Source organism: Montipora capricornis, chromosome 2 (assembly GCF_036669925.1).
Source record: "Montipora capricornis isolate CH-2021 chromosome 2, ASM3666992v2, whole genome shotgun sequence".
NCBI lineage: Eukaryota > Metazoa > Cnidaria > Anthozoa > Scleractinia > Acroporidae > Montipora > Montipora capricornis.
The window spans coordinates 37274910-37297409 of record NC_090884.1 but is presented as its reverse complement, the minus strand read 5'-3'; the positions used below and the strand labels follow the sequence as shown (position 1 = coordinate 37297409).

The 22500-nt window shown below is 39.5% G+C and overlaps 1 protein-coding gene and 1 long non-coding RNA gene across 2 annotated transcripts in view; one reads left to right on the top strand and one right to left on the bottom strand.

Moving 5' to 3' along the window:
- The window catches only part of LOC138020510 (uncharacterized), a 20112-nt gene extending 10651 nt beyond the window's left edge, over positions 1–9461 (top strand). The window contains exon 3 of the long non-coding RNA XR_011126322.1: positions 9348–9461. This is a non-coding gene — a long non-coding RNA (uncharacterized lncRNA). The remainder of the gene's footprint in view (positions 1–9347) is intronic.
- LOC138020496 (vacuolar protein sorting-associated protein 52 homolog) overlaps positions 1531–22500 on the bottom strand; it is a 22925-nt gene continuing 1955 nt past the window's right edge. Inside the window, exons 5-22 of the mRNA XM_068867477.1 lie at positions 22239–22306; positions 22073–22102; positions 20600–20683; positions 18208–18269; positions 17637–17787; positions 17343–17443; positions 13972–14104; positions 12832–12889; positions 12222–12355; positions 10481–10636; positions 9389–9507; positions 8425–8548; positions 7071–7139; positions 6723–6857; positions 5229–5309; positions 4038–4134; positions 2348–2466; positions 1531–2153 (exon numbers count right to left, since the gene is read on the bottom strand). Coding sequence (XP_068723578.1) covers positions 2007–2153; positions 2348–2466; positions 4038–4134; positions 5229–5309; positions 6723–6857; positions 7071–7139; positions 8425–8548; positions 9389–9507; positions 10481–10636; positions 12222–12355; positions 12832–12889; positions 13972–14104; positions 17343–17443; positions 17637–17787; positions 18208–18269; positions 20600–20683; positions 22073–22102; positions 22239–22306 — 1868 coding nt within the window. The 3' untranslated portion in view covers positions 1531–2006. The remainder of the gene's footprint in view (positions 2154–2347; positions 2467–4037; positions 4135–5228; positions 5310–6722; positions 6858–7070; positions 7140–8424; positions 8549–9388; positions 9508–10480; positions 10637–12221; positions 12356–12831; positions 12890–13971; positions 14105–17342; positions 17444–17636; positions 17788–18207; positions 18270–20599; positions 20684–22072; positions 22103–22238; positions 22307–22500) is intronic.

Genomic DNA, 22500 nt, shown 5'->3' with positions numbered 1-22500 from the left:
ATCCTTTGATTTACCAAAACAGGTCTTCCCTCTTGTCGCAATTTTATTCATCACCTCAGACCTGTCTCTTCAGGAACACTGCATATTAAATAACGAGCAAAGTGGTCCACGATGAAAAGGACACTTCTGATTGGTTCTCTGAGCGGTCCGAATTTTGCAATATGGACCGCTAAGATGGACTGGTCACAAAGCAGCGTATATAGGTTGCCAAACTGTTCCCATTTTCTGTTTCCATCTTCTCGGGCATACAAAGAAAAATGCGAGAAATGTTTTTCATTTAGTCACGTCGGAGTTGCAGTACGAATTTTACTTTCCAGAACCGTTAACAGAAGCAGGCAAAGGAGCAAGAACCGAAAACGAGTAAACAAAACTCAAGGAATAGCAAAAACTTTGCAAGAGAGCCAATATGATAAAAATCGATTTCGGTCCGTATTGGGAAAATATTGATCTCGTTCCTTTTTTTGCAAGTTTATGGACCGAGCCTGAAACTCGACCAATATTTTCCCAGTAACAAGATGCACTCATTGAAGTGACGTAATAGGTTACCAGGGCAACAAAAAAGTCATCTAAAAACGCCCTATATTTTGTCTTTAAACTCATAGCTCAAAAACGAACTCGGTGACCCCCATTTTATTATTGTTAAAAACGTTATTTGAAGGATAAGAAGCTCTCTGAAAGTTATAAATTCTATGGAGCGGATTCAGAGCCAACCTAGCATTTTTCCAGTTGTGAAGGTGGGTTTGGATTAATCTCGTACCCAGATCTCACTCTGTCACTGGAAATGTGAGATCTGGCAAAGTTCGACAATACACCCTTTCTCATTGGCTACTAAAACAAGGTTGCGGCAATGCAATCTACGCTCTGATTTTCTTATTTCGTGAGACACTTCAGTGAAGGTAAAGGGAAGGTTTAGTTTTCGCAAGTGCATGTGCTGTTTTGAATAAATGCCAGTTGTGCGGAGGAAAGTTTTGTTTTTTCCGGCGCCGGAAAAGCTTTACAGTTGAGGAAAATCATTTAAAAAATTTGCGACGTTTGTGTAAATGGTACTGACGAAAGCCCCAACGTACCCTGCCGCTCGAATAAAGTTCTGCGTAGCTGGCTACGCGGTACGCAGAAACTAATAAATTCAAGTTGAAGTATGTAATTTATTCAAAACAGTATTTCTCGTTCTTAAAGCGTGACTCGCGAATTAAGTAGTGATCAGTTGTGAATTTTACGGTTAGATTAACTACATTTTTTACGAGATCGTGTCAAGAAAATAGCGCTCGTTGCAGTGATTAGGTCTAAGCTTTCTTTAACATTTACGCTTTCAATTTACAGTTTGGTTAACTACACTTTTCACGAGATTGTGTGAAGAAAATAGCACTCGTTTATTGATTAGTCTAAGCGCTCGTTTCAATGATTCTGCTGTTGTTCCGACAATTAAACAATCTCGACCGTTCAAAAACAATCGCCTGTAGCGCTTCTTTCTGTTACGGCTTAAGTTTAAGGTTTTCTTGTCCTCTACCCAAGAGAATCTCTTCACGAATACTCTGGAAATCCATGTTTATTCCGCAAAATCACCCAACATCACAACAGAGAGTACGAAAATGCGCAGTGATAGAAAAGCCCGTATTTCGGGCCTCGCTGGCATTGAGCATGCTCGAAATCGAACTTTACCAGATCTCCCTTCCGTATGACCGTGGGAGATCTGGGTACGAGATTAGGTTTGGATCTGCTCTAGAGAATTTTTTTCTGAATTTGCAGAGAGGTTTACCTTAGCCTGCTAAGTGCATGTTGTAGAGTTAATCCTTCAATTAAGAAATTCCCTCCAAATTGTTGAAACCGACTTAAGGCGCCTTAATAGTTTGGAGTTGAAATATTTTACTTCGAAGTACAAATGCTATTACGCGACTGTAGCCAGAGACCTTGATCTTACATTACGTTGGTATTTTGAAGATAACATTCATCTTCTGTTATCCACGTTTTAGTAAACCTTGAGTGTCGTGCATGTATATGATAGTAATTCAAAACGCAGTTTTATGTTTCTTGACCTCAACCATCACGTGATGGATGTTAATCAGTTCACTACGGATCGGTAGCCGCTTGAAAGGATGCTGGGACAGAATTTTCTGAAATCTGTGATAGTACTGAATCAGCTGGGTCAGGGCGGCCTATCGAAAATAAAAAGCACTAAGTGAACGCATTATTTACTCAACAGAACAGGGCGTTTCTGACTGGTCAATGACCAACGCATTAATAGGTGCAACAGAGGTCAAAGGGTGCAATAAGGTAGTTGCTATGGAAACCCAGCGATGGAGTAACTTTATTGAGTATATAATAGACCAAAATTCAATAGAATACATACCTGAAGAATAGCAGTTCCATTCTTGAAATTGGAGAAAGACCTCATTATTTCCTGATTTATGTTCTCAATAGAACGTTTCCAATCCGATGCGAACCCACGAACCAGTTGCTGAATGCGGCCTAAACCGAAGAAATGATTTATATCAACGAGATGCCACAAATGTTGCGTTGTGACAGGTTATGCCAACGTTCGCTACCGCAGTCTACAATAAAGCCCGTCTTGTGCGACGCCGAACGAGGAATCAAACGTTCGAAAGTGGAAAGTGGCCGGAAAAGACTGTGTGACTCACGCTCGTTCATCATCACATTCGTCGGGCACTTGAACTTCGAAGAAAATACCGCTTTAAAGTGCAATTACGTTTTGCTACATTTCTTTTCCGCGACGCTCTCTAACAGCAACAACGACGAAAACTGACCAAACTTGACGATACGTAAAGAAAGTAAGCACCCGACTTTTTATCTATATCAATTTTTTTTTTAAATCTCCACACTCTTCAAACTAATTTAGTCCCATTGACAAAGATTTACAACTGAGCCAAATGATTAAAACTGATTCCAAAACCAAAAAATAATAAATGAACAAACAAATACATGAAACAATGGAAAGATGTAATGCGCCCGTGAGAAGTACAAGTTGCTTGGCAACGGGCGAAAGGACTGAACCTATTGCCCGTTGCCAAGCAAAATTAACAAATAAATAAAACGCGACGGTTACATTTAAGACAACAGAGAAATTTAGCATCACGTTTACGTAAAACGGCACTCGTCGGCTTGCCGTTTCACGTTTCACGCAAAACGTTTCACGTAAAATGGAGTGAAACTTGTGACTTTAGCTTTTGTGATCATGTAGTCATTTTTACCGTTCGTGTTTCACGTAAACGTGATACTAAATCTCTGTAATGTCAAAAGAGCGTTTGCCCCGTTCTTCGTTAAGCTCTCTATACATGAGATCGCAAAGGCAGCGCTGAATTTGAAATTAACTCACTTTCGTTTCATCTACGACGTCAATGAATCCATTCTTTACAATTTGAATTATTGTATCAATTTAGTGTAAACAGAGCCCCGAAAGAAAATCCTAATTGAACTGGTATCTCTTCAAATCGACTTTTTTGATCGGAATAATGAGGATGGGATATTATTTTGTTTCACTGAGTAGGCAACGTCATAGTTGGGAGCAGCCCCTGAAAGCAGGGAAAATTGTCCATAAAGGACCATAAAAACGACCTACAATGTAGCTCCCCAGGAGTCAGTACTAGGGACCCTTAGATTATAGGATGAAGACGAGAACTTAGACGAGAACGAGTACGAGTTTTGACTGCCCGCTTTCATCGAAAATACTTTGAAAATTTTTAACCCGTACGATTAATCTTACTCTTTGTTAGCAGCATAGGTTGCTCAGCCTTTTTGCTGATTGAAAAATGCCAAAACTATGTTGTTGACTTGTTTTGACATGACGTCATTTTTGCCTCGTACTAAAATGACGACGGTATCACGTTTTTCCCGCCAAAATGACACTGGTTTGCGCGCGCTCCTTGTTGTTCTATGAGAAAATCTTATACTCGTAGTCGTTGTCGTCCTAGAGTCTAAAGCTCTCCAGTAAGGCCGTTAGTTCGAATCCTGCCAAGGACTCGGTTTTTTAGTTGTCCTTTCGCCTGCTCGCCAAGCAACTAATTTCCCTAGGATCTACTTACGGTCATCAGGTCTTATGACTTGGCCTTGTCCTCGCTCAAGAAGAGGCTCCGTTTCTTTGACAAACGCTGTCATACCACCGAATGCTGGAGAAAGCACCTGGACAAACAAAGACGCAGTTTGGGTGAGAGAAGAATTAAAACCGCCTCCACAAAGATGAAAGATCTCAACTTGCAAACATAAAACTTGCTTTTAAAATGGAGAATTTTCGACCACTTTTACAATTTGAGATTCACATACATTTGTCTTTTACGCCATTTAGTGCGGGAATCTTCTTTATTTATCATTATTAGGATTATCAATAGTATCAGAGAAGTTTATGATCGCGTTTACGTGAAACGGGCAACGGGAAACGGCAGACCGCTGCTTTTTATACAATCATGAGACTTCTACTTTTCGAATTCGTTTTCCTCTTTTAAGAAGTTACTTGATATCTGTAGCTAACATGCAAGAAATGAGCTTATATCAAAAATGTTTTTTTTTTCCATTTTAGGTAAAAAGCAGTATTTTAGTATGATGTTCCCCGCAAGAGTGAATTAGACTAGAGTGTTTATCTATCACTTTGTGGTTTTGCCCTAGCACCGTCAAAAATGGATTTATTAGTTTATAAATAAACTTTGCGCGTGAAACAAACAAAAGGCCTTTAATTTTAACCCATCAGAAGAAGCCATGTCACGCGTGACTGCTTCTGCCATGTTTTTTCAGGGACGGGAACGAGTATTCTTAAAATAGACTCATTTGTGACTGTGCTGGGGAGCCCACACATGAAATAACAACACTCTTATCTAATTCACTCTTGGTTCCCCGTTTGCTGTAAGCACAATGCTAAATCTCCAAGTTGTTATTATAATTTCCTTCTGCCCTGAGGATTGATCGGTAACATAGGTATTTCAAGTCTTTAACTTCTAAAGCCAAATTTACACATTGCCAAATCAAGCCAAGACAAACGATCTCGTACTAGCGAATGTGCAAATGGAGTCTGACACAACTTGCAAGGGCAACGTGCAGGAAAGTGCTCCGATGCGCCACCTCACGATTGGTTGTAAAAGTGGTGGAACTGTTTGTCACTTGTTATCGCTGTGATGCTATTGACTAAAGCGCGCAACCCCGAGACCTTTGAAGCTAGTCAGAAAATGGCACGATTGAATCGTCCCACTATACAAAGAAGGAAAAAAAATTGGAGTGTAGCATACCTCTTCAACAAACTCTTGTATTCTGGCTGTAAGTAACTGCTGAAAACTGTCAGCCTCTTTAGAATCTTCCGATGTCCTCTCCTAAGCGCAAAGCAACACACTGTATTTCACATCTCCATATTTTGTTTTGTTCTTTCACCAAAAAATATTCTCATGTCAAATGTCTTAGTAGCTGATAATGCTCTTACGGTACAACGATAATTTATGGGACGGCATGGAGTCCATATTGGGAAAAATGGTGTCTGGGGGCACATTTTTTTCACTAACGGAACAGAAAAGGTTGGTGTATGGTATCTTTCCTAACGCTAAAGACGCAAGCCCACAAATCTTTCTTACGGCGACCACCAGAGACGGAACATGGCATCCTGATGATCTTCGATGAACTGATTAAGCATTTGCCTTCAACGGCAGTTGAAGATAAAAAAACTCCATATTGTGTGGAATACCCTTCAGTGTACAAAAAAATCGGCCTTACGATAGACTACGAGCAGTCCCTCTTTCACCGCTTAGTTAGTCGAGCGCGAGGAGAAGACAGGCAAGACAAAAAAATGGCCACGCGAAATCTGGATTCGAGGAGGAAAGAGCCAGATTTCGCGCCAACGTTACCCTTGTCCAGCGGAACGGGTGCGGGAGGCTCTGGAATAATCCAAAACCGGAAACAGCTGCGCGTGCGTGAAGGGTCTTCTGACTATGCGTGGAAAGTCAAACTTTTAGAAATATGGCTTCTTCCTCTAAAGTAGAGCGCTTCCACAACGCATTGGACTACGCTCTCGAGAGGTTAGGTAAATGTGAACTCTCCCAAAAAGAATCTAAGGGATATAGCGTACAATTCGAAGGGTACAATTTCTATCCTTCCGACTGGTGTCGGTAAGGCGTTTATTTACCAAATGTTGCTGTACGTTATTCCAAAACGAAAATGAAAACACCGTCTTTTCAACAGCCAATCAAATATGGCCTTTTTTTGGATTTCCCAACCGCTGGTCAAAGAGCGATGACTATGGGAACGAGATTGCATTTTGCATGGCCATTTTTCTCGTCCCTGTCTTCTTCTCCCACTCGACAAACTAAGCGGTGAAAGAGGGACTCCTCGTAGTGTAGCCTTACGACGCAGTCAATCTTCGTATCTCTCGACTCCACTCTTGTTTGCGGGCAAGGTCAAATATTCTGCGTGCTCCCGGAACTAATCAGATTGCATGGATTTCGAAATTCAACGGGCCACACGAGTTTTATTTCAACAAGAAATAATTTTACGGATATCGATATAAGGGAATCTTTGTTTACACTTTTTTGCTTCAATGGCTCGAGGCTATCGTTTTTTAATCAGTCAGTTGAGAACAAAGTACTGAATATTAAATCTTTGTGATGCTTAAATTACGGACCGACCATCCCAAAGCACAGATCACAGACTTTATTAGCTGCTACCGACTAGGTCCATTGTACAGAAATGTATGCAAAGTTCAGGCTATCAAAGCAATTTCTCCCCTTACTACTTACCAACAACACAGCTAACATCATATCGTAGTTGTTAATTAGGAAGATCAGCTGCTCTTTTCGCAATGGAAACTCAGCAGCCATCCTCAAGATGAAGTTCTCAACTTCAACTTGTAAAGCGGCCAGAACTTTGTTTACCTAAACAGAAGAAATACATTCCGGCAAGAATTTGAAAAAAACATTTTCATTAAAGGTCAGTCAAAATTGGCATGGTTCAACCTCAATGAACAAAAGGTCTGTATTATGGGTGTCTGTCGGGTGTCGCCGATCTCGTGCATTTTTCCCAAATCGGGTAGGAAGTAATAACCAAATAAAAATAACTTGAAAGCCAGCTTGGCAAATTCTGCAAACCTTTTCGTCCGGGAAGCTCTCATTCAGACTAACAATTGCAGCGGAAAATTCTGCATATCGACGAGTAATCTGAAACAGAAAGACGCAACGTCATTAATTAATTTAATGCACAAATCTCACCAAGCAATTGAATGACATTAAGTTTGGGAGAGAAATGATCCAATATGGGCCATAAAATGTGGCTTTATCAAGTTTATCAACATTTATTCCGTGAGTGCGCGTTGATGGATAGTCCAACAAGCGCGAATGGAATAGTTTTATGAAATTTTCATTAAATTCTGAACGCTTGGACATACACTTGGAAATAAGAGTCAACGAGTTTCCACCTTGGCTACATTTGACGCAATCAGTTTCCATATTAGGTCATACGTGCATATAAGCTGACAACCGAGATTGAGTCGACCAATCAGAAAGCTATAAATGCAATATCTGAGGTCGAAAATTTAATAATAAAGGTTAATTAACTATCATAAGAAAAAAAATTGAGCTGACCTTTGGAGCGTTAGACCTCCGCTAATAGACCATTTTACAGTTGTGTGCTTAGTAACCTGGCCTATGCATGGAAGTGAGGCTGGAGTTGCCATTGTTTTCATAGAAATCTCAATGCTTTCATGTAAATTCTTACTAATTAGCATGACAACATCATTAACATAAGAAAAGGAGGGAGGTCTGTATCATAACAAGGTTAACACTAGCCTCACTTTCATTTAAAGGCCAGGTAACTAAGCACACAACTGTAAGGAGGTCTATTCGCTTTGACGTAAGGCTAACGCTCGAAACGAACCAATTGAGCTGTAAAGCCAACAGGGAGTTGGTCATTTTAGTGAAACCGTAATAAACCCGAAGACGATGTAGATATCAAGGGAGCATGTATGACAGATATATTTTTGAACTTGTGAACAGAAGCATATGAAGCTTTTTTATCATCGCAGTTATAAACGTTGATAATGCTTTTATCGGCTGTCCAAATTTATGTCTTTCATACTTGGCTCTTCACATTGAAATAGTGTTGCCCTAAGAAGCAAGGACGTTTGATTTCTTCTACAGAGTTGAAAAAGCAAATTTACCATCGTAGGGAGAATTAGAAAGCTGAAGTTTCGAGCGTTCGCCCTTTGTCAGAGGGAATTCAACTTCTTTAGCCCTACCGTACTGTCGACTTTTTACTTGATATTTGAGTTTTCCGCTTTGTTTGCAACGCACACTTACCACGCCAGAAATTGTCATTTAGGGATAGCAATTGATTCGCTAACTGTGGCTTTCTTTGATTATTAACCAATCAAACATGTAATAATTGTATGCGAATCTTTACATCATGACGAACCAACGATAACAAAATAGCGAACTCTGTACTTACATAATGTGGTCTTATGTCAATGACCCCGAGTCTTTGAGGATCTGTGTTGCGAACGCTTTCAACATTTAGTTCCACTACGTAAGTGAATCGAGGCCAAGACATTTCCAATATTGTGTCCCAGTATCTAAAAATCATGTGTAAAACGGACCCCTTAGTAGAACCGGGTCAGACTAAGGCTGGGTTTACACGATAACATACTGTAAGCCTAAACGTAACAATGATAACACTTGTTATCTTGGCATACAGAAGAAAAGTTACTCGAGCAAGCGCAGTGAGCTCCAAAACTTAGAGAACCAGTCGAATAAAATAGCAAACGATTTGATACAATCAAAACTTGATGAAAAAAGATCGTCCGCATGAGAGAAGTCCTGACAAGGACTGTTGTTGGTGACATTGATTGACGTTTTGACAACACAGCGGAAGTGATCCGATGAATAGCACCACACAGAAACGTGGGAAGACTGGATGAACTGTCACGCACGGTGCATACTGGGATCGTTTGGGTAGACAAAACTGAAGCCAGTGAACTGTTGTGTGCCTCTTTGCACCAATAACTTCGGAAATTCCCTGAATCTGTGTTTGCATCGCATCCCGAGAGCATTTAATTTCAGATAAAATATTTGGCGCTGATCATGATACGAAACAAAAGTTAGTATAACACACACTGAAATGTTTTCTGCATACTTCGTTACTTTGTCGGGTGCTACTGTTGCAAGTTTTTCACCAGGAATGTCTTCTTCAGAAAGAGGGATGTCACTGTTTTCTTTTTCATCGTTCCACTTTTCCTCCTTTCCTTCCTTTCCCAGTGATCGATCCCAGAACTCACCGTGGAGAGAAATTCATCCCCAGTCTTCATCACCATGCTTGAATGAATGAGAACAAATCCTGGGACACCGATTTTTTATTATTATTACCGTTTTCAGAACAGAAAGTGGTTGTTTCGTCGTGACTGATTACAACTTACTTGTCCAATGCGGGAACGTTTCTCTTATGCATCAGAATTCTGTAGCGGTGAACAACGTGAATACACAGGAAAATACCAATCGCATCGAAACAGCTTTCCAGGTATGTTTCCATTTGTTTCTGTTAACATAAAAGGTAAATTAGAACTCTAAAGTAGGCATGTAAGTAAGTACAACACAACAGTGGGAATAGCGGAAATTTGTTGTGGAAACATTTTTGCTCAGGTACCACCCACAACTTATATAGCCATTCAATCCTGGATCACTCCCACTTTTCTTTTCCTTGGTTCCCTTTTGGGTTTTTCCCCGTCCCTGGAATGCGCTTACTACGAAGGATATCCTCAAGAGAAAACAGCAGGTGCGCTTTACCAAAACCATGGCTACGCCATTCACCTTTGTCCTCCATTGCACGCTGGATATGTAACTGTGTCATATGTGACTTGATTGGAACAGACGATCTTGAAGATTAAGCCTGCGGCCTCTTTACAGTTATGTGCTCACGTTTTTGTCAGAAGAAGTACAAAAAGTTTCCTCGTGTTGCCATGGTCGCCGTTGCCATAGCCGTCTTCGATTGCGAAAACTCCCTATTAGTTACTTTGCATGTACTTTACCTGATAATTTCAGTTCAAAAGACAAGATGACAACATTGAATGAGCCGGGTTTCGTGACTCGCGCTCAGCTGCGGGAAGTAGAATGATGATGATGACGACGAAGAATGAATGGACGCACATCATATTTTGTGCAACGAGAACGAGATAAAAGAAGCGCAAAATTATTAACGATCAAACAACGGTTATATTCTGAAGTAAAGTTTCCGTTGATGATGCCGTTGCCATATCTTAAACCGTCTCTTGTGAGAAGGACCAGCTGCGGGAGAGCTAAACTTAGCATTCAGATCACAAAATTCCCGTTTCCAAAACAAGTCCACATCCGAAACGTTTGTAAAGTTTCAATCTACAAATGAAACTAAACCAATTTTCACAAGACAGCACTTAAAACCTCACTTTGAATACGAAAGTTACTTGAAAATAAACTTGAACGACCTGGCTGCTAATGGTAGTCTACGAATCATGAATTTCAGGCACAACACTCACGAGAAACAGCGACAGTGTCTTCCCAAAGACAGCGGTGAACAGATCCTTGGCTGCGTTGTTTTGAGCCATGAAGAAGTCGGCCAAAAATAAGTACTCCCTGCAGCTATTATCAAGCAGTGCAAAGTGCATACTGCGGAAAAGACTCTCAAAAGAGTACTGAAAGACAAAAATTACAGAAGGGTCGAAGTTAACAGTGCAAGGGGCAACAGGACGTCAAGATGCAAGTGATAGGATCAGAGTTTATTTCTTAAACTGGTTTCCAGATCCTTTCTATATGCACTTATAGTAGTAACTCGAGTAAGAAGAGCAATTCCTAACCATTTAGATATGTAATGGTCGATTATCATAATTTTCTCCAGCAAGTAAGGCAATATGTGAGACCATCACTGCGCCTTTTTAAAACATGTGGAGTCTGAAGTTAAAATTCCAATTACTGGTTCCGTTTCTTATTTCTGTCAATAACTGTAGTGTATAGAATGAATGGGTAACATCTCGCGTTGCGATTGAGTGATTGATGGCGGCAAAAAGTAGAACCGTTGGTTGAAAGTTGAACTTTGGAGTCCCCGTCCTTATGAAAGGTGTACTAACTACAGACCAACTAAAGAGTTTTCTTCAGCAAATGCTGTTATCTGTTAGATGATTTCGCCCACACAAAGGGGTGAACATGCATACCACGAGATTTATTTTAGGATTGATATTTTTCTTATGCAAATAGAAAGCTTGAAGGAAATTCACACCCTTATACCAAACGAACTTATACAGGGGCACCCAACGTCAATTTTCGGAAAATATCTGTTCGGAAGACGATTTGAGATCTAGAATTTTCGGAACATTTGTTGTCAAATTTATTGCTTGCCTGCCTGTCCTAGGATTTTCAAACATCTAAAAAACGGTATAATTGCCCATTTTTAACGGATTTTTACCTCAAAAAGGTCACCTAGAATTTCCGGGAGCCTTTTTTCTGGCTAAAATTTTCGAAAAAGTAAGTTTTGATCCCTAAAATTTTCGGACCACTTTCTTGACTTTCAGCTAGGAACTTGACTTGACTTGACTTGACTTTCAGCTAGGAAATCCGAACAGATGAAAAATTTTTAGGGGATAAAAATATGCCTATATCTACAGTTTAAATACTAAAATAGGTTAAACAATGCTATGTTTAAGTGGTTTTGAACTACATTCTCGTTGGGTGCCCCTGTTTATAAAGGACCGGCTTTTTATATTCGAGAACATGCGTTCGGGCTTGTTGTACTGAAACAATGAAATAGGACTGTGATAAAAAATAAAGTGTCTGTACAATTGAAGGGGTTACCAACGTTACCATTTTGGCCAATCACAAAAATCGCAGACAATTATTATTTAGCAAATCTGAATATCACAAAGCAAATCAGTGCAGTGAAGCGCGTGTGAACACGTCGCAAGCCGACCTTGCTTTGACCTTTCATTAGCTGAGAATGTGAAGACAGATTTCTTAATCCGATTTCAAAATAATGGTAAGTATTAAAATTAGCGTTACTTTTAGGTTAGAATAAATGCACCTGTTTATCTTTACTTGGAAACAGAGTTTAGGGAACAGTTATCAGTATTCCTAACTACGCCTGTGCATTTCTGCATTAATTACCTGAATAATAATCAAGCGTAGAAACGGAAAGCAGAGCAATCCATATTTAATTGAAGCGCGGTCTATATGAAAACACTCATTACAAATGTGGATATTTAAACTGAGCAAAAGCAAAACATTTACTTTTTTCTCGCTTTTCAGCGCCGCGTGAGGCACGATAACAGGCTCTTCCAAATCGGTTGTTAAAACGTTCCCACGGCTGCCCAGTGTAAAAATAGTTGAGCGATTTTTTAAGGCCACTTTGGAGGAGAAAATGCTTAGGCAAAATGTCAAGGATAACATTTGCGAACAATTAAATGACCAGGGAATTTGAAGTGTTACAAAACCCAGGAAACACCGCATCTGAGCGTTCGCCTCAGTATGGAAATTGGCCACCTAAGGAGAGAATCATAGGACCAACCCCTCGATGGATTTCCTTCGATTTCTAAATTTAAACATGATTACCCTTCCACAATTAATTCTGTCGTTCTTCGGTGCTGAGCAATCGATTTATTCTGTAAACACTTTTATAGCTGTACAGTTGTGTAAGTTAACATGAATATTTCCTCATTCGGCTTGTTTAAAGGGAAAACAAGGGCCTGGCTTTTTGCTTCCAAGGGGGTCTTTAGGTTTTCACTTTCATTCAATAATCTACCATTATGTATACTATGGAGAGCACAAAATGCAGTGAGGAATCTTAAATGGGTCCAAGAAGCTACCACTAGCTTCACTAGCTGTCATCAGTTAAGGATATCTCTTTTTGCGTTGTCCTCTATTCCCATGAGGTCATCTCTGTCGGCTATTTCCTCAAACTGCAAATCAAAACAAATTGTAATTTGTTTATAAAGTCTACTCGGGCAGAGTTTTAGTTTGAGGCCGGAGGCCGTTATAGTTATGAATATTAGCTGGTTGTTTATCATTTCAGGTCCAGTACCGTGACTTTGATGCCATAAATCTATAGATTTGTTGGCTTCCTTTTTTTTTTCTTTTTGGGACTTGGGTATCTCAGGAAGCCATAAACACAAGACAATCACGCGCAATGAATCCTTCAAACTAACAAGAAGCCACCTGCATCGCCTTATTTTGCTTACTAAACGGAATAACTTGTCTGTTGGCATTTCATTCACGCGATAAGTTTAGCTTTCTTTTGTTTTCGCCAAAATTCCTGAGAGTTTCATTTATATTAATTAATTTATTTATTTATAGGGGACCCAGACCTCCTTGAGGGTTCGAGGCAGTTGCAATCGACTCTACAACGGAAGCTAAACATGCCCGGTTACTTTCATTATCAAATCCGGTACTTTGAACGTAAGCTATCCAAAACCCTGACCCAGGAATTTTAAATCGGAAATCAACTCAATACAACTACGACTTTCGGTTATCTCTTGTGAACATGAGAACATTTTACAGAATGCCCGCGCTCTGAACGAAAATCACCCTTCGATCTTAACTTTCCGTGCAACACGCACTTTCTAAACTTCTATTTGACAATTCCACGCATGAAAGTTAGTTTTACGTGTACATTCAAAGAAACAACGAGGCCCAAGCAATTTTCAGAAACCAAAAAGAAACGACACGCTATAAAAAGTATAAAGGCAGGTATGTGTAAAACATTCGTCATAGACATTCCACTCAAGAAAAGCTCTACCACAAATGTGTCAAGGATTTGACGATGATGGGCACATGCATTGCTCGGCATGGTAAACGTCACAAAGTGTCTCATAGCCATCTTTCTCAAGTAAACAGAAACTCCGGTGATAAACCCAACTTCTATAGTTTACTTGCTTGTTTTGATCAACATCTCAACATCTTTTCCCCTACCCCTCCCCCCCGGCCACTAGAGAGAAAGCAGTCACAGATCCAGGTAGGAGTGGCAAAAAGACCAAACTCTCACCTGTAATTTTAGAATTTTGGAGATGTAAGTTTTAAAATAAGCGAAATAAATCTTGCTCATCGTGTCGATGTATTCTTCTTTTATTTCTCGTGCAACTTGACGATGATGGGCCATCAAAAATTCATTAAAATATCTGCAAGATATGAATTTTTTGATAACAAGTCTAAACTGATGCTTGCAAATTTTGACCCGGTCACCTCCTTTTGAATCTGATAGAAGGCAGAGTGCATGCCCTTGGTAATGCGCCATTAGAGCTCAATAGGGATCTTAAACACGACGACGACTAAGAGAACGTTGTCTAAAAATATTATTTCCCGTTACTGTAATAATTTTGCGATTACTCCAAGTCTCTCGGCATGCAGCCAGTGAATATGAGTCCACATTCCAAGAATACAATTGGTGAGAACGATGTGAATATTTAGAGAGAAATTTGAAAATTCATCGTCAGGTGCACTCGTTCTCCACATGACCTCAAATTTGACTATTTCACGTCGTTGTCAAGACGAGAACGGCAAAGAAATGTCTCAAAATGTAAAACACACGTGCAGGGCTTGCAAAAACTATTGTTTTTGCTAATTAAACCTATTGTTATGTTGCCTTCTCGTAGCCGGCGTCGTCGTCCTCCTTGCTTGAGGGCCGGGACACACTTGACTAGGCGACAAGTTGCAGCGACATGTCTCTGCGACAAGTTGCCCCGTGTGTACTACTTGCAAAACAAGTCGCTGCGACACGACGCCTATTCGGTGCGTACGCAGTGCTCTCGTATGAGGGGGAATCAATCTCGACCCCAGAGCTCTTCTCTTGACTGAGCGAGAGAAGAGCTCTGGGGAACCCTGAAACAAAGTGTCTTCTCATTGGTTTTCGAGAAGAACAATCAAAAGCGTTTCTAATTGGTGCATCCATGAGGGGTGAGCAGGCGCCGTAAGGTTCCAATAGCCAGTTTTTGGCTATAAGAACACTACGGCGCATGTTCCCCTGCATAGAGTTTCCCAGAGCCTTGGGTCGATCCAAGGCTCTGGTGACGAGAATGGAGGGGGAATGTGCGTGAACTAGTTTTCTAATTCAATATGGCAGACCATATGACGCTCTCTCATTGGTTCATTTATATTTTGTCGCAGGGACTTGTTGCCGGAAGTGTACACACGATGCGACAACGCTGCTTTCGCTAATTTTGTCGCGGCGATAAGTCGCACGAATTCAAACTGATAGCGGTGACAAAATTCTGCCGCAGCGACAATGATTTTCATGAAATTAATCGTGTCACACAAGGCGAATTGTTGCGGCGACTTGTCCCCGCGACGTGTCGCAGCGACTTATCGCCTAGTGTGTCCCGGCCTTAATTAAGCTCCAATAATTTACTACGCAAGGACGACGACAACGGCTACAAGAACGCTATGAAACAATAGGGTTAATGAACAAAAACAATGGCGTCGCACGCCCTGCGCGTGCGTTTTACAATTTGGTACCTTTCTTAGCCGTTCTCGTCCTCACAACGACGTGAAATGACCAAATTTGAGGTTGTGTGGGGGACACGAGCACCTCGGAAGATGAATTTTCAATTTTCTCTACAAACATCCACACAGTTCGTACCAATTTCATTCGTGCAATAATTTAAACACTTTCCATGAACGACTTAGAATCCAGAGACGCGCTATCCGTTTTGTATTTAACACCTACTCATGGCAACAAAGCGTGTCAGCATTATTGCAGAAACTAAAATGGCCAGACCTGTCATCACTAAGAAAAAGTGACCGAGTGATCTTGATGTTTAAAATTTTAAAAGGCCTGGTTGCAATTCCACCTGAGGATTACGTTACCCGCTCCACCACGGCCACTCGAAGGAAACACGATTTTAAATTGAACACTTTTTCTCCATCACTGGATGTTTTCAAATACTCGTTTTTTCCCAGAATTTTTATTGACTGGAACTTGCTCCCAGCTCAAGTTGTACACTCTACGTCCGTTTCCCAATTTAGATCTCAACTTGATATGATTAATTATGAATTTTTATAATGTAGTAGCAGTAAGTATTATTGTCATTGTTATCGTCATTATTTGTTTGCTTGTTATTTTTCATTTTATCTTGGTGTATAGCAACTTAAGCTTTACCGAGTAATAAAACTGACGAACTGAAGAACTGAAGAATAATCGCGATGTTATTACAATAAAGGGAAAAAATGTTTTTGACGATGTTCTCGTAGCCGTCGTCGTCGTCGTTCCTTAAGGTCCTTATTACCTTTTGCCTTTCCACAGTCAACCCACAGTCGACCGACATTTGAGCGACAGTTGGTCGACGTGTTCGTTATATCGGATGATGCGTTACCACAACCATACACAACTATGAATAAACAAATCATGGGATGATGTGTTTGTGATTTCTAGCATAACAAAGGCCTTCCGACACATTTGCTGTAACCTTGATAGACCTCCTCGGCAAACTCAATGTTGTACCCAATTCAAATCTCCCGGGATAGACTATTTTCCCAATCCCATATAACGCAATACGTTTTAGGGGGTTCTTTACATAAAAAAAACAATACATGTACAAGTTGATTACTCTTGGGGCTGTATCATGCTTCAGTGAACAGGATATCTATTCTCGGTTTTCACATGACGTCACGACCGCTATGTTGGTGCCCTAAACAAAGAAAAGGCGGCCATGTTGGTGCCCCGACCAAATCCTCCGGGAATTTAACTCTATTATTATGCAAACGCTTCCTTTTGTTTTCGTTGAAAAACATGGCTGTTGATCACGTGAGTGAAAACCAGCAATTGTTTTAATGCAAATAACCCCCCAAAATGAACTGTATTATGGGATTTCCGAAAATAGCGAATTGGGATTTTTTGTGTACTGTATTTGCATGATAAAGTAGCATTCATATTTACAAGTAAATGATATGGGAATACCCAGAACAAAACGTTTTATTCCCAATTAACTCAATGTTGTACCCAATTCAAACCCTTTGAGAATGAAACGTTTTGCTCCAGGTATTTCCATATGCTTCATTATTATATTATTATATTCATTATTATGCAAATACAACACACAAAGATTCTTAATCCCGGGAAATTTGAATTGGGTACAACATTGAGTTAGCCGATTACGTCTATTGGGTACCTTGCTGAGCTGGCCGATTAGGTCTACTGGACACTGGACAGATATAACAAAAACTAAATTCCGTGGTCATTACATTATGCAAATGTTTTAAACAATATAAAGCGTCAAAGTAATGTAACATAGAACCTATAATTTATTTACTTTTTTACAAACAAAGTAATTATTAATTTTGGCGATTACAAAAATGGAAAAAGAATATTGATAGTACACTGAAAATAAGGAAGAATGTGAATGGGAGACAGTGGATTATTACCTAAACTTGAGAAGAGCGTTCTGTGGAATCTGATAATTCGTCATTGGACGTCGAAATTGGTAGATTTTCTGCAAGACATAGTCCCTAATTTTCTGTACAGCCTGCGAACAAAAAGTGGAGGAAAGGGCAAATCGATGAACTTGATATATTTGCTCTTGAACCCAAGAAAAGTGGGAGCGTATGGAAACATTCTAAGTATTGAAGCAAGGTGAGTCGCAGTGACCGTCTTAATTGAAAATTTTCATTAATAGTTAACAAATTGAGGCCTGGATTTCCACTCATCTGTGATGTTACCTTGACCTTAAGATTTTCTAACACATCTCCAACATCATTAACAGACAGAGCCCCCTTAAATGACTGCTCCTTGGCAAAGTTGATCTTGTGGTGAAGCTCATGAAGTTGTTCAATGAATGTCTGCTCAGTTACTGGAGTTTCACAGATGTGACTGTTGATGAAGCATGAACACGTACATTTTAGAGGTGTATACTTAAAAGGAATGGTTGTTCCAGATATCACAACAATGCAAACCACTGCTTGTCAGTAAGCAGGGTCAATGTACTGTAATAAACGATCCACAATTTCCAAGCAACGCGAATCTACATGACTGTATAGTATACGTACACACAAACACAAAAAAGTGATTTTCCAGCGATTTACACCATCTTTGACGAAAAATCGCAATCAAATGACCACGTTATCACAGCTGTACAGCTGTACGTCCAAAAATCGTAACCAGAAAACCGTCAATTTATTGCAGGTTTAAGGAGCCACAGTGCGCAATATAATGCATTCCTATAGGAAGTTGAGAAAGCACGTATTCTCGACTGGTGCAATATCACCTCCACAAAACGGGTCTTAAACTCACGTCACCATTGAATTCGTGATGACCATTTCATCCACAAATTGACTCAGTTCGCCCCTGACAGCCTGGAATGAGAAATCAAAGGAAAATTTTGCAGTTTTACCATTTGTATAGAAAAAAATGGTACCTTTCGGGGCATCCCTTGTTAGCCAGAAACCGAAAAACGAAACCTGCACAGCACTTTCTAATTAATTTGGTAAAACGCATTATTTCTTGCAAAATTCCATTTAGTGATACTTCATGCCACATTTTCCCCCACAAAGTTTAAAACAATATGCTCTCTGAACCATGATACAGATTTCTTCCATTGGAGGAAAAGAAAACACTATTTGGTCAAAATGTTAACGTAGCTGAACTTCACCAATAAACAAACAGTTCTTCAAAACTCGACATACTGTGGGCTTTCTTTCTATGATAATAGACCTCAATTCCCAGAGTCCGATTAGTTGGGTACACCAACATGGCAGCCGCCGTTCTATTGTTTTGGTACAGCATCATGGCAGCCGTGACGTCACGTGAAAACACACTATAGCTCAACCTCGTTCCCAGGGTCTCTCTTCTCTGCCTCCATTGTCGTTGACGACAATGGAGGCTGAGAAGAGAGACACAGGGAACGAGGTTGTCTAGACTCATAGTTTAAAGTGATGTCTTCGTGGACGTAGCCGTCGTGGTTTCTTAAACTAGGGAGTTTAAGAAGAAACGACGGCTACGGCTATGACAGCGTTGACAGCGTCACAAAATGAGAATATCATCGGTTAAAGGAGGAAATAATCGTGCTGCACGTGCAGCCTGCATTTTATAGCTGTACTCAGCATAACAACAACGAGAATGCGCCAAATTTGAGGTTTTAAACGACAACGTAACAAGCGTACAAATGTGAACCTTTCAGCCTTTGTTTTAACTCTGAAACCCCTCGCATAAATTTAGTTTTAGAATAATCCGCCCGCATTGTGCGAAGTGAACGAGATGAAATAACTGCGAAAGACTTACATTGTGTAGGCACCCAACGTCGATTTTCGGAAATTATCTGTTCGGGAAACGATTTGAGGTCTAGAATTTTCGGAACATTTTTTGCAAAATTTCTTGCTTGCCTGAATGCCTCTCCTAGGATTTTCGAACATCTGAAAGTGGTATAATTGCCCATTTTTAACGGATTTTTACCCTAAAAATGTCACCTAGAATTTTTGGGAGACTTTTTTCTGGCTGAAATTTTCGAAAAGATAAGTTTTGATCCCTGTAATTTTCGGATCACTAGACTTTTGGCTAGGAAATCCAAACAAATGAAACATTTTTGGGGGATAAAATATGCCAGACCCTATATCTACCGTTTAAATACTAAAATACGTTTACAATGCTATGTTTAAGTGGATTTGAACTATATTCTCGTTGGGCAGGGGCACCCAACGAGAATATAGTTCAAAATCACTTAAACATTGCATTGTAAACGTATTTTGGCATTTAAACGGTATTTAAACGGTAGATATAAGTATATTTTTATGGCCTAAAAATTTTTCATCTGTTCGGATTTCCTAGCTGAAAGTCTTGTGATCCGAAAATTATAGGGATCAAAACTTATCTTTTCGAAAATTTCAGCCAGAAAAAAGGCTCCCGAAAATTCTAGGTGACCTTTTTAGGGTAAAAATCCGTTAAAAATGGGCATTATACCATTTTTTAGATGTTCGAAAATCCTAGGACAGGCAGGCAAGCAAGAAATTTTACAAGAAATGTTCGGAAAATTCTAGGTCTCGAATCGTCTTCCGAACAGGTATTTTCCGAAAACTGACGTTGGGTGCCGCTGAATCTTTGTTTTAACTCTGAAACCCCTCGCATAAATTTAGTTTTAGAATAATTCGCCCGCATTGTACGAAGTGAACGAGAGGAAATAACCGCGAAAGACATAGATTGTGTAAAGTTATTTTGAGGTGACGTTTTTGTTGACGTTACCGTCGAAAATCCTAAACTCTCTACTTCTTAATGACACGCATCGTGATGAACTGGTAACTTAAACAAAACGAATCACAAATTTTCGACCATGAAGGAACAGGCTGATTGCCAACTTTAAGCACACATTCACATTATTTTTATACAAATATCTCTTCACACGTTTCACGTTTACTGGGTCAAAACACATGACATCAATCCTGCAGAAAAGAGATTAACAAAAAAAAAAAAACGCTCTTACTAGTATTTTCGTACTAAATTACTTGCATTAATGAAGGTTGAACATTTCCGGAACGAAATAACTGAGAAATTTCAAAACAGCTGGAACATGTCATTCCTCGTCATTTTTAAAGGTCCTTCAAATAAGCAAAAAATATTAATAATTATTTATTTCATTTAATTTCACCGAGTCAAGGGTCAAATCTCCTAAATTGCATGTACGTGTATCACTGACCTGCCTATTTTTTAATCTGATGTTCATTGACAATGACTGCTCTTGAAGAGTTTGGATTTCTGAACTGATACTGCCAAGATCTTCCTGTTAAAATTAAAGAGTGATGATTGAATAAAAGTGTACAAAATCATTGACTGCAAGGGCAATATTTTAAAAACTGTCCCCAACAGGAGTTGAATCTATGAACTTCCAATTTTAACTGCTTCCTCTAGTTCCCCATCCACTCAACATTTTTAACTTGTCTAATTGTTTTTTAGACACTTTTGTTCTTTTATTCACAAACCAGCAGTGGTTTATTCTGCCATTATTGTGACTAATCAACAAAAAAAACCAGCTCCTTTATAGTCTGTGTTTTTTGCTTGAACATTCACATATGCTCTCACAAAAGGAAAGTGTTTGGCAGGCTTTTAAATTAACCCTTTTCATTGCCACAATTGAAACATTCATTCTCCCAACTAGTACCATAGAATTCTTTGTTGGGTAGTCATGAGAATTTGATGTTATATCTATATCACATCCCTTACGTTGATAATAATCTTCATTCTCAATACCTGTCTGACTGACATTCCATTGAAATTGCGAGGAGAATTTATGTACTAATCGCTCCTGGGAATCAAAGGGTTAGATAAACCCTGATTGTACCCTCATGTATATGAACCCCTTTTTAATGGGACCTGCATCTGCAAATTAAAGCTCCTGTCACTGCTGCACACATTTTCTTCTTCCACACCTTACCATTAACTTGAGCATTACATGCTACAACTTCTGTATGCTTGAGAAAATTAATATTACCAGTTTCCAAATACCTCTACACCTAAGCGGTTGATTTAAACAAGAACAACAAGCTATTACCCCAATGATGAAAATATATTAGTTTCAGGCCGTACAGTACAAAATACGTCATATTACTTTTAATTAATAATAATTTTATTTAAAATTCCTGCCCAACTGCCACTGCTCACCCACCACTGTCGGTGCCTCTCAGACAAAAATTTAAGTTTATAAATTTAATGAAGGAATTTAAGGTCTAGCCTTTCCTATATACTACTAAAATGTCTAATCATCTCTCTAAATCTTGACAACACTTCACTGATCATAAACTCTGTGGAACCCACAAACTGTTCAAAGACTAAGGGACATAATCCCAATGTGGTGGTCTGGCATTTGATGTATTAATCAGTTTTAGGGTTGGTGGGGAGTCTTGAAAACAAAGACCCCTACGACTCTAAGACTTAAACCCTATCCCAAAACCTAAGACTCTAAAACGAAGAAAGTAACCCCAAACCCTCAATTTTGCTAACCCTAGGCCTAACTAGGCCTAAAGTTAGTTTTTAGGCATAGGGTTAGCCAAATTGAGAGTTTTGGGTTACTTTCTTCGTTTTTGAGTCATAGGGGTCTTAGGGGTCTTTGCTTTCAAGACACCCAGGTTGGTGTGGAGTTTAATAATATTATGACAGTCAAGAATACTCTTACCTGGAAACTTGTAAGCATTGTTTCCATGCTCTGTGGAGATTAAGATTCCAAATTTGTTACAATGTACATGTAATTAATTTCAATTGGTTGTTTCATTAATACCGGTATTTCCATGCAAATACAATATGTTCTAAAGAAAATTCCAATAAAGTCAACAAAAAGTTACTTCAAGAATGGTGTCACATGATGCAATTTGGTTGTGAAGGCTTGCAATATTTTCACTCTCTTTGATATCTTTGATCCGTAGTTAAGTGTAACCTTTTAACACAGAAAACTTATCACATCGGCTTTGCATTGCAATTCCAGAGCAATGTTTAGCATTAAATGGATAGGTGTTGCAGTTCTTTATTCTTCCCTTTTTGAAAAGAATGATTATGCTAATCTATGATAATACTATTGCTTCCCCTTTTTTGCAGCATCTGTTACAT